Genomic DNA, 12893 nt, shown 5'->3' on the forward strand with positions numbered 1-12893 from the left:
AGTTGGAAGTGTTGACGTTAAATATGTAAGAAGTTTAGTGAACGGAGGTGATAAAGGTTTTTGAGTAAAACAATATAAATCAAAGTGTCTGACTGCTGACAATCAGAATTTAATGAGTTAATTGTTTTATTCACTGAGAATGACTTTGAAGTAATGTAAATCTCTAGTAGATCAGTTGTGTCTGTATTCAGATAATGTCTGAGTGAATGGTGAGATCGGATTTAGTTTTGAGATCGAATAGTTTGTTTATTGTTGAAGATTTTGATCGAATGATTTAAGTGAATAGCGATTGAATAATGAGATCAAATATTGAAAACAAATATTGCGAGTGAAACTTGCACGTACTATTGAACGCAGTGAGATGAGAATTGCTAGTAAGCAGTTATTATAGGTGTTGTATAGAGAATGTTTAGAAGTAAGAAGAGCAAGAGAGAATCTTGAATTTCTACGCAACTGTTTTCTATCACGTTCAGGCAGATCTGCGATTGTGTGTTTTCACACCTATCGGCCAATGACTAAGTACCAGTTGGTACTGTGTTTAACGGCTAACAAAGCTAACACTCAAGATTTACAAATCCTCTCCAAATGGTGAGGTGTTAACAGGCATCAAGTAGCAATTTGAAACTAAAGAAGTATGATCTCCGGTTGGAGGTGACAAGATATAAATAAGTATGTATATAGTTTAACAGTGTTTATAATAGTAGTTGGTATGCTTGGTTGCTTTAGGTGGAATCTTCCACCACACTCCCCTCTCTGCTATTTTTTGGCTTTAGTCAAAGAGTTTATCGAGGGCGGCTATATCTTCCGTATTCAGAGAAGATATCGAGCTAATTGTCGCGGAGTCGCAGTTGTCTTCTTCCATGTGTACTTTTTCGACGGGTTCGTCGATGTTGTCGCGTTCTTCCGGAATGTCTTTGTGCTTATCTTGGTTGTCTATCTTAAAGTTTTGTTTAAGTCTCTTGTTGGTTGCTCTACCAGTTGGCAAACTCCGGATGGTGTGTCAGAGTCAATGTTGATTGGTTGTTTGTTTGTTACCAGTTGGTTGTTGTTTGCAGTGTCGTCTTTTGGGTTATCTTGTGAGGTGGTCGCTATGATGTGTAGTTGTGGTTCTACTGGGGTTGATTGGTGTGCTGGGATTATAGATATGAGGTCAGTGCGTGGGCTCGTATTGTCCGCTGGGGTGATGGAGATAAGTTGTGGTTCGTGTTCCTGGTTTTGTTTCTTTGGTGAGTGGGTTATACGGTGGATGATTTTGTCTATCTTTCTGTTCACTCGTTCCGGGGTCTTTGTATTTTTGTTGCTGGAGTTGTCATGAAGGCCGTTGGATCGTTCGAGGTGTAGATCTTAATGGGGCTGCCTTGCGACGAGTCTGAGATCAAATTTATGACCTCTATTGATTTGTTTGCTTGTAACTTTGTTGTGTCCAGTTGGATCCTTGGGGATTGAGATAATTGGCGCTGGCATTCCTTGGCTTTATTGAGTTTTGATTGGGCGATTGCTGCTTCCTTTGATTTTTTCTCGAAAACGCTGATGGGTTTTTGGGTCGTTTGATGGGCTTCTGTTTTCGTTTGCGTTCTTGTGGTTTCGTCTTTCTGGGTCCTGGGATGTCCGGTTGGTGCGACAGTCCTGGTTGTGGGTTGTAGTGTATGTCATTCACGTTGTCTATGCATCTGGGTCTCTCCAGTTGGTGTTTCTGCTGTGATTGTTTGGCTTGCTTCTTTTCTGTTAAAAGAAATTGTTTTATTTTTTCTTGGTTTCTATTGTGCTCTCGTACGGTTTTACATGCTACGAATTGCATTAGTCTTGGTTTGGTTTTGTTTACTATTGCCAAATCATTTTTTCTTATTACTGTGTTTTTTCTGGTGTTTGTTTCAAGTGTTAATGTTGTAGGTGAGTAGTTAGTGATAGTACCGTCTGGTATAATATTCCATAATGGTTTTAATGTGCCACGTGGTTCAGTTGCTCTTCGTGCGAGTGTTCTTCGTGCTACTTGTTTTCTTGTGTTTGTTATTGTTGTTGTTTTATCACAAATTGTGAGCATTAATTTATCAGGTATTATTTTTATTGGTGAAATATTCTTACGTTTGATGGCTTTTCTCTTCACGTTTTGTAAAGTTGACTGGTCTGATGATTCTTCTTCTTCAATTGGCGGGTGTAATTGGATGTCTAGTTCTGGTTCTGAGTCTGATTCAAGGTTCCAGATGGTGTCTGCTTTGAGCATTGGTTGCTTCAGTCCTCTCTTTTTATCTAAATAGAATTTTGTTATATCGTTGTTTGATAGGTTTTTTGTTGAAGTTTGTGTAGTGATGTTTGATATCGGTGTATTGTGTTTTCTGCCGAAGTGTGCAGTGAATGGTGATATTTTTGTTGTAGTGTTTGGGATTATTTTTATTTCTTGGATTATTTCGGCTATCTTATCAGCAAGTTTAATTTTTGACCACTTGGGGTCGGTGTTTAGAACTGAGAGGCGTCGTTTAATTGTTTGTATTCATCGTTCTATCATACCGTTTGCTCTGTGGTCTCCAGCTGGAGCTAGAATAAGTCTAATATTATGGTTGTTACAAAAAATTTCGAATTGTCTTGATTTAAACGCTTGGGCTTGGTCGCATCTTATGTTTCTAGGTATTCCATGAAATTTTATGTATTGTTCTAAGTATTCTATTGCTGTGTCTGTGTCGCAATTGTGGTAGACTTTTGCGTGTGGATATCGTGAGAATCTGTCAACTGATGCTAATATGTATTAGTCCTTCTGTTGTTCGTCAGTTATGGGACCGGCGAAATCCAAATGGATTTCTTCATTTGGTTCATAGAGTGGTGGTAGGTTTGCTATTTTTGATTTGGGAATTATTGGTTTTAAGTTCTTACCGATTTTGATGCACGGTTGGCAGTTCTGTGTCAAAGTAACGATTTCTCTACGAATTTTCGGAAACCATCTGAGATTTGCGAGATGCATCATTCCCGATTGTCAAGGGTGGTTGCGGTGGATTGAATTCATAACTAATTTGCGTAATTGTGTGGGTATGAAGAGTTTTCCATCGTAGAGTATACAACCATTTGGTGTCGTGCTGAGGTCTCTTTTGAGGGAGTGCCAATATCTACTGAAATGCTTTAATGTGTCCCAGTTGTTTTCTTCAATTATTTGGAATATTTTTTTGCTCTGCGGATCGCTCCTGGTGGCTTCTGCTAAAAAGTTTTCTCCGAATACCCTGTATAGTTGTTTCAAATTGTCGGGAGAGTTTTCGTGGTCTATTTATGGAAGGGGGTTAAAGTTTTCCATATCTGTGAGGGGTTTTCGTCCTTGTCCTATGTTGGATGTTTCTTCAGTTTGTGTGGCAATGGTGTTTGTTTCTTGTGGGGTTGACATGTTTTCTGTTTTCTTTCTGTTTGGTCCTCGATAACGTTTTTTAATTGGGACTGTATAAGTGTTTAATTGGGATTTAATTGTTGTTGTGACGTGTACCTTTCTGCTAAATAAAATTGCTAACTAAAGAATTTTTTCTACTGGATTATGATTTAAATAAATGATTTGGAGTATAGGATTTGGATGATTTATAAAGATGATTTGTATTGATTGAATTTGGGGTAATATGATTTTGGATTAATTGTGTATTGTTTGATTTATTCAACGTAAGAGAAGACAACTGTTTGGTGGCGTGTAAATGGCAAAAAGCGTTTTGTTTTGTTTTGTTCAGATTGGAATGATTTGTGACGTCATTTAATGTCCTTCGCTTGCGTGCGATTTGATTGGTTAATTTTCTGTGCGTTGTGTGTAATGTGTAGTGTATTGCTTCTATAATGTTTATAACGTGATTCTTGTCAAAATTTTCACCAGTTGGTTGTGAGTTCGGATGGCGGCTCAGATAATCCGCGAATCTCAAGTTTTTGCCAGCGGTGTGTTCTACTTTGAAATGAAATGGTAGTAGCCTGTCTACCCATCTGGTTAATCTACTCTGGTATGTTTTATTGCCTCTGTTGTTTTTCAGGGCTGATAATAGTGCTTGGTGATCCGTTTGGAGAGTGAAATGTGATCCAAAGAGGTTGTATTTGAAATGTTCAAGTGACCAAACGACGGCTAGTAATTCTAATTCATTTATGCTGTACCTTTGTTCATTTGTGTTTAAAAGTCTACTGGCATACGCAATAGGTTGCCATGTGTTATTTTGTTTTTGTTCTAGGCATGCGCTTAGGCCTTCTTTTCTTGCGTCACATTTTACTCTTGTCTGGCATTTAATATCGAAGTGTTTTTGTTCCACTATTGTTTTAATCGCTTTTTTTATTCTGTTAAATGCAGAGGTGTGTTTATCCTCCCATTCTAGTTTTTTGGGTGTTTTTTGTGTAGATTTTGTTACTAGTGGTCGAAGGGGTGCACTTAATGTCGCTAGGTTTGGTATGAATTTAACCAAGTGGTGAATGCTTCCCATGAATGATCTCAGTTGTTTTAGTGTTTTTGGGTTTTCCATTTGGATTATTGCGTCTCTTTTCCGTTTTGTTGGTGTGATTCCTTCAGAGTTAATTTTGTATCCTAACCATGTAATTTCTGTTAGGCCAAATTCGCATTTGTGCAAGCTGATTGCTAGATTTTCTTTGTCTAATCTCTTTAATGTTTTGTCTATTTCGTTTTCATGTTTTCCTAAAGTTCCTTTAGAAATTATTATTATGTCGTCTGGAAATGCGTTTGTTGAGTTTATTCCGTTTAGTGTTGTGTCCATAATTTTCTGAAATGTTGCTGGGAGGTCTGTTAGGCCGTAAAAGCCGTTAAGGAATCTGTACGTTCCGGTTGCGTTGCCTCCTAAAATGCAGTGTTTTTGTGTGTCGGGGTGTAGTGGTAGTTGACTGTATGCGTATTTGAGGTCTATTTTACTGAAATATAGTGTTCCTTCAGTTGTTTTGAGGTCAGATATTTTCCTTGCTATTTTGTCCATTAGGTGGTCTATACTTTGCATTTGATATTTGTTCTTGTGTATTGCGTCGTTGAGTATTTTGAGTCCAATGCTATCTTGATAGATTGATCTGATTTGACTGTTATTACTACTGGACTTATAAAGTATTCGTCTGAACATGAAGTTTGTTTTTTAATTTGTTTTTCTTCGATTAATTTTTTGAGTTCATTCTCTACTTTTTCTGTTAAATGGAGTGGTATTCGTCCACCCTTGTGTTGTGTTGGGATAAAATCATTTTTGAATGTTGATTTTGCTACGCGATTTCTTGATCTACCTAGTCTCGTACATAGGTGTGGGTATTTGTGGAATATCCATTTGGATATTTTTTGGTGTGTATTGGATATATTGAGTAATTTTTTCTCACCTTGTGAATGTGGGGGTGTCATTGTGAGGCGTAGGCCAAGTTTGTCCATAATGTCTCCTCCCATGATGTTTATTGTGTTTGTGTCTACCAGTAGTATGTTGCAGTTTTTTGCGGTACATGTACCTGAGGTAATGTCCACTTGGATTGTGCCGAGTATATTGATCTTGTTGTTGTTTAAACATCTGAATTCTCCTAGTGATTTGTTGGGCTGTTGGATTTTTGTGTTGTTATCGACCAGTAGGTTACGGGCAGTTTGTATGTTCATGAAGCTCCTGGGGCTTCCTGTGTCTGCTGACCAATCTGTTTGTTTTTTGTTGGTGTTTGTTTTCAGCCAAAATTCTCCTCTTCTGGTCTTATTAATGTCGGTGACTTTTTCATTTGTGAAGTTGATTGATTGAATAAAATTAGTCGTGTTTTGCCAATCTTCCATCATTTCCCTGATATAGCAAGTCGATTCTGGGTCGATTGTTTCTTCTGCGTTCTTCTGTTTCATGTGCGTCTTCGGATTCCTCTTCGTTTATGTTTCGCATTCTTTGTGTTGTTTTTCTTGCAACCAGTTGGTTGTTTCTATTTTGTTGTTGATGACCTGTGTAGTTTTGTTGACTCGTGTAGTTTTGTTGTAGTCTTTCTTGTGCATTGTATTGTGATCGTGGTGGCATCTCTGATCTACAGAGTTTTGCAAAGTGGCCGATCTTTTTGCATATTCTGCAGGCTTCGTTCTTTGCGGGGCATACATTTAGCTGGCCCGGTAGGAATTTATTTCCACATCGTCGGCAATCTTGTATTTGTCGAGATTGTGGTGTTGGGAGAATGGGCACTCTATTTTGGCGTTTCATAAGTTGTATTTTCTCGAACCATGGGTTTTGTGGTGCTGGGTTTGTGTTTGTATTTATCATCTTTTGTTGGCTTTCTTGTCCTCTTTCACGGGCTAGTGCATACTGTAGTGTTTCTGACGGAGTTTTTTCTTCTGAAAGTAGATCCATCTGGATGTGCTGGTTGTTCATTCCTTGTATGAAGATGCTTTTTACGAGGCTTTCTTCTAAGTGTTCCCAGTTGCATAACGATGCGTGTTTTTTGATTCGTGAATGGAAGACTTCTAGCGATTCGTTTTCTTTTTGTCGGCATCTGAAGAATTGGAATGTATCGAATGTTTCGTTCCTTGTTTGTTTAAATGCCTCTCTGAGTTGTTCCACTAGTGCGTCCGTGGTGCATTTTTGTATGTCTGTGTGTGGGAATCTTTGGTGGAATATGTTAGTTGCTTGTGCTCCTAGTGAAAGGTATATGTGACTTTTTGCTTTGTTTTCGGCTTCATCCTACAGTATGTTATCTACCTGGGGTCCTTTGTCCTCTATTTCTTTGCAGGTGTTTTGCCAGTCGGTGCGTCCTCTGACATTTCTTTGTTCTCTTTGCCTTCTTTGGGCTGTTGTTTCGTCCGGTAGTGCTGGTTCGCAGTGTGGCTCTGTTGGGTAATCTAGTTCCTCGTTTTCTGGTCTAGGTTGTAGTAATTTGTCCACTTGGATGTTTTCTTTGACCATTATGGCTAATTTTACAGTAGCTAGCCATTTTTCCCAATCTAATTCCGGTTGGTGACTTTTGTCCCAGAAGAAGTGTACTCCAAGAGGAGAGCGAGCCATAGTTGACTGCGCCATGTTGTATAGAGAATGTTTAGAAGTAAAAAGAGCAAGAGAGAATCTTGAATTTCTACGCAACTGTTTTCTATCACGTTCAGGCAGATCTGCGATTGTGTGTTTTCACACCTATCGGCCAATGACTAAGTACCAGTTGGTACTGTGTTTAACGGCTAACAAAGCTAACACTCAAGATTTACAAATCCTCTCCAAATGGTGAGGTGTTAACAGGCATCAAGTAGCAATACGAAACTAAAGAAGTATGATCTCCGGTTGGAGGTAACAAGATATAAATAAATATGTATATAGTTTAACAGTGTTTATATTAGTAGTTGGTATGCTTGGTTGCTTTAGGTGGAATCCTCCACTACAATAGGCTAGATTATTTGACTTTATTATCGATTTCAACTGAAAAAAGCTAACTGTTGAGACTTCTGTTAATGAAATTCAGAGACGTTGTGATAATTTCAAGTTAGATTAATTCAGAGATCAAGATAAAGTTAAAGTTAGATAGAATCAGAGATCCAGATAGATTGCAAGAGGAGAGAGTATTGAAATTAGATTAAATTTTATCAGGAAACCGACCAGCAAGAAGCAAAACTGAGTTTTTGATTTAATTTTGCGAAATCCGAAGATTTGGGGGTAGTTAATGAGTTCTTTCTAGTTTTTTTCACTTATGCTGAGTTTGACTTCTGAATACCTTTAAGTGTTTTGCCTTCTTTTAAATTAGTTGTGAATGCATTCTTCTCGAGATCCAATGCATCTTAACTTTGTCTACCCGTGGACATTCTGTCGACTTTTTACTTTAATTGAGTGTACTTCATTCAATCTAATTCAATTTGAGGCATTGCTAAATGAAACAAAAAGGAGGTATGGCTCCCTAATTGTGTTGTGAATGTCGCTATTTACCTTGTTAAGTATCGTTGGTGTGTTTTTAAAGAACTATTTGTTGTGAGAAATTGGATTTCGGATGCATTTATTTCCTTGTTCAAGTGTTTGCCTATGTATTGTTTTTGTGCCTATGCATCGCTAATTGATGATAATAATTTTATTGGCACGTGTTTTTAAACTTTCAGTTTATCGATTTAAATCTCGAATTTACATAATGTGTTGTTTAGAATGGTTTTCTGACGCCTTTAAGAATGTATTGTGTGTTTTGGCTTCTTTTAGGGATGTGCTTTATGGTGGACAACATTTATGAAGGAGGTCTTAATGGAAGGAGGAGAGGATTGTATTGGAAGGTGGAGAGTGTTTTAATGTACATTAGAATTGCACTTTTAAGATTTGTAAGTGTGAAGTGTACATGAAGACATCATACTGTGGAATTGAGAAAGTGTGAAGTGGTTAGAGATTTGAAAGGGAGTTTGAAAGGATGTATGAGTGGCATGTATGACAGTTTAAACACTCAAATGAAAAACACTCTGGTGTAAAAGGGAGTAGAGTATGTAGTTGCTAATTAGCTATATATTTGTGTAATGTTCCTTAACGTGAAAGTTGAATTAGACGAATAGTTAGATGTATATTAACTAATATATAAACGAATATTCAGATGTATAAATTGATTATTCAAAATGGTTATAGAAACTGGTTATTATATAGGTTTTTGCTGGCTTTATATCTTCTTTAGCGGTTATTTAACTGTTTATTATTATTTAACTAGTAGTTTTGTGTTTACAGTGTGTATAAATGTAGCCGGAGTAAACACATACTCTCAAAAACTATGACAATACAAATACATATGGTAAGGGTTGTTCTTATTAAAAAGGAACACAATGGGGTCTTTCCGATTATATTCCCCCCCCCAGCTTAGTAATCAGATAACCTGCAGCCCCCCAATCATGGTAAATATACCATAATGGGGGTCTATAATTTCATGGGAGTGCTGTAATGGGAAAGACACCACAAATGTATTTAGAAGGTGGATAAAACGCTGTACAGCTTGTAGTTGCTGGACGCGATTGTTGATTATTAATGTGTCTGTTTGTATTTCGGGTGCGTGTGGGGTCTGAATGTGCATTCTGTTACACAGATATTCTGGATTGTATTCTATGCGTGGTCCAACATACAACATTATGGATTACGTTATGGTTTTATCACTATTGGTTATCTAGTCTTGGTTACGGTTGTTATCCGTGTGTTTGATATTGTGTTTATCTCCGTTTTTATGTTAATTTTTGTCTCACTTGGACTGTAGTGTGAATTAAATTTTTCTTTGGTGTCGATGTTGTTGTTGTATTTGATGGAGTTATCATTGATAAGGATCCTGCTTGTTGTTTATCAATTATTTGGATATTTTGACTCTTTCCGTCTATCTAATTTATACACACAGAGTTTACTTGAGCTTACTTGTAGAGTTTTTTCAAAGAACGATGACTATTAATTCCTATCCCAGAGTTGTTGCAGTTCTTTTTTTCGAAGAATTCGGTTTCTTTTTCATACGAAGATCCAAATTACATTCGTGCTTCGTTTATGGATTCGATATTGTTTAGCTAAAATAGATAACAGATTTCCGAGGTTTTTTTTTCAAAATAACTCTCTCGGTTTAATCAGATATTTCTTTTTTAACTTCGACTATTGTTCTTAACCAATTTTCAAAACTTTTCATAACTAGTCTTAATTTGTCGTGCACTGATTGTCTATTTCTTTCGCTATAAGCTATTAACAATTGCGTGTTATCTTTCAACAGATTATAGGTTGAGGTGGGTATTGAGGTTATTTATTCTTATCTTGTTTTAATTCGTGTTCGCTAAGTAATATTCGTACCATTTCTGCTAAGGTGTAATCGTTATGGTTATTATATTGTGTAATTGTTTTTTCCAATTTCATCGGTTAACTGGAATATGTAATTTTGAAAATTGATTAGTGGTTAATAGTATTGCTCGTATATATGGTGAAAAATGCTTTCCTAATAGAGTTAGGTGTTGTACTGTTTTTGTCTCTTGGAATAAGTTTAAATTTAAATTTTCAGTTATACGGTGAAAAAATTTTGATCATCTGGTGGGCATTCATGATGAAAAGTGCTAACGGTATATCTTTATCCATTTTTATCAGTTAGAGGTAATTGTTAATCCAGGTGTTATACAGGTGATTTTAGTATAAGTGTATAACTAAATATAAAAATGTGAACATTATTGGTTAAGTTTCTGAATGCTACCAACACTGGTTGCACCAGATAAGACGTGTTCTGGGCTTACCATTTAATGGGTATTATCCAGGCTGTCTTTTGGTTGCCTCAAGAATACGATTAGTCTTAAGGCTTACCTGACTAATTAAAGTTTTATGACTCTAATCTGTTACACTTCTATAGGAGTACTAGTCGACAGAGCACGGGCCCCAAAGCTTCATTCTAAACTTAGTCACAAATAGGTTTCACAAGAGGAGTAGAGAGAGATTCACAAACTTTATTTTTAAACCAGGTCTGACTCTGAAGTAACCAGCTAATGAGTGAAAGGAAAGGCTTTTCATGATTTTCTTGGAAAAAGTTTAATTATATATTTTTAAACAATCTGAATTGAATGTTTTAGGTTTAGTCTTTTTATTTAATTTCTTCTGAATTAATATATTTTTTTTCGAGTCTATTTCTGGATGTCAATCAAGATTGACTCCAATTATAGCCCACCATAAAATTCTAGCCCCTATTATGGTGTTTAACGCGCTGAAGTGGTGGAAAGATGATTCGAAAATTAGCGTCTGGGGGGTTACACTTTCAGACAATAATTCCATTGTCTGGATCGTACTTTTTGTCGCACAAATTCAAATAAAATTTGCATTTGCTCGAATCTTAAGCTGACATTTTCGGATAGTATTACTCTAAATCTATTCGTAGAATCCGCAGTTTCGAACAAAAGAACGCTATTTCGAATCATAAAAGTATTCCCTTGTATTCATCATAGTTGCACAGTTTCTTTTAGTCGCACTTTCGGATCAGAGTCGCGAGCTTTTGAATGGTCACGCAGAGTCGAAACATGAACGCACTTTTTCGAATTACTTCGCAATAACTCGCTCTAATACGCACAAATTCGAATCATGGGCAAATTTTTGTCTGGATCGTCTGATCATGGCCACCCGGTTCATACTTCCACCACCTCACCACGGGTTTGGATCTTTTCTGTTTTGCCCCCAACCCTAGCTTAGTCATCATATGTCTTTTATGACCCCCCGGCGCACATGCTATTTTCTTACATAGTAACGTGCTATATAACAACATATAGTTTGTAACGGGGGGGGGGGGCGTCATAAAAAACGGGTCTTTCCCATTATAGCCCCCCATGAAATTATAGCCCCCCATTATGGTATATTTACCATGATTGGGGGGCTATAAGTTATCTGACCACTAAGCTGGGGGGGGGCTATAATGGGAAAGACCCTAAGAACACTGGGGACCGAAATAGAAAAGATCCGGTATTTTTAGGGAAAACTAAAGACGCGCGCTTTTTCATGAGTCGAAGCTCCGATGTGGTGAAACCAGATCCGATAGATAGAGAGAGATGGAATCCAATGACCTTGAAAAATCCTGGAAGCCACAAGTTCTGACAACCCGAAACCATCACCAATGAACAGAATGACGTTCTTTGCTCTCCAGTTCCTCGTAATAATACTTTCTACTTCAGACAGTTCTTCCACATTATTCTTTTCCCAAAAATCTTTGGATTTATAGTTCAAAGCTGAAGTGGAAATTGCCAAAATATGAAAATGGAAAATTAATAGATACTTGGTATGATTCATGTTGTGTATTTTTGAGCTTGTACTTGTTTCGTGTAAAGGATAAGTTAGATTGAATGAGCACGTGCTAGTGTACTCCGGAAAGAATGATTGTATGCTACAGATTACGTGACACCAATCAATTTATGCATACAGTCAACTTACTGTTCGGAAACTATGTAAATTAACTTCTGCAACTGTAGAATATCAGTGTGATATGTTAAAATTTGCTTCAACCTTCCAAAACATTTGAAATTATTTGGGGTCGTTCCCATTATAGCCCCCCCCCCCCCCCCAGTTTAGTGGTAGTCAGATAACCGACAGCCCCCCCCCCCCCCCCCCCCCCCAATCATGTTAATTATACCATAATGGGGGGCTATAATGGGAAAGACCCATTATTTGTACCCACGGATTTCAAGGTACTTATTTCCAGTGTCTGATTGCATTTCATATCATTTCAAGCAATAAAACAACTCTAAAAAATACTGGATCTATTCTGTTTCGCCCCCCCCCCGTGTTTTTTATCACCCCCAGTTTCAAATTATATGTTGTTATATAGCACGTTACTATGTAAGAAAATAGCACGTGCGCCTGGGGGTCATAAAAAATTTATGCTCACTAAGCTGGGGGGGGGGGGGGGGGGGACAGAATAGATCCAAAATACTTGTTCATTAATTTAAAGTGAAAAGGTTCAAAACCCTGGTCTAATAAACAGAACAAACTTTAAGGCCAACATATTGCAGGCCAAAAACTAGTGTGCTACCTATTTTGTTGCAAAATCATGCTTATGAAGCATGAATCATGTTTTAAATGCATAAAATATGCTGCACGTAGCTTTGTGGTACCATAGTATACAGGTTTACAGCATGCTGCGACAGATTCAACACAAAAATCAAGAGGGGACTGTTAAACCTTCACTGATATGCGACAACAAAAACGAAAACAAACTTCAAGGGAGAACGCAGTCCAGTTGGCATTGATACAAGTCCCTCAATAATAGGGATGGTTATAACCACATCAAATTCTATCATTACCCGGGTCAAAAAGCCCGAAAAACGCAAAACTAGATCGTACATATTTTTTGTGTTTCAACGCCGAGATTTTACATAATTTTGGGGTCCCTATGCGTAGATCTTAATTAGTTCTGGTTGTTCCGAGCTTGTGTCTTACATAAATATTGAGTTTACGCTCAGATCTTAAAGATTTTTGGTGCTTCGAAACGTAGATCTTACAAAACTTTGACATTCAGTAGCGTAGACT

At 37.3% G+C, this 12893-nt stretch overlaps 1 protein-coding gene across 1 annotated transcript in view; it reads right to left on the bottom strand.

Moving 5' to 3' along the window:
- The window catches only part of LOC142353581 (alkaline phosphatase-like), a 91977-nt gene extending 80223 nt beyond the window's left edge, over window positions 1-11754 (bottom strand). The window contains exon 1 of the mRNA XM_075405862.1: window positions 11435-11754. Coding sequence (XP_075261977.1) covers window positions 11435-11657 — 223 coding nt within the window. The 5' untranslated portion in view covers window positions 11658-11754. The remainder of the gene's footprint in view (window positions 1-11434) is intronic.
- Between the last annotated feature and the right edge of the window lie 1139 nt (window positions 11755-12893).

This window comes from Convolutriloba macropyga, chromosome 14 (assembly GCF_964194025.1).
Source record: "Convolutriloba macropyga chromosome 14, txConMacr16.3, whole genome shotgun sequence".
NCBI lineage: Eukaryota > Metazoa > Xenacoelomorpha > Acoela > Convolutidae > Convolutriloba > Convolutriloba macropyga.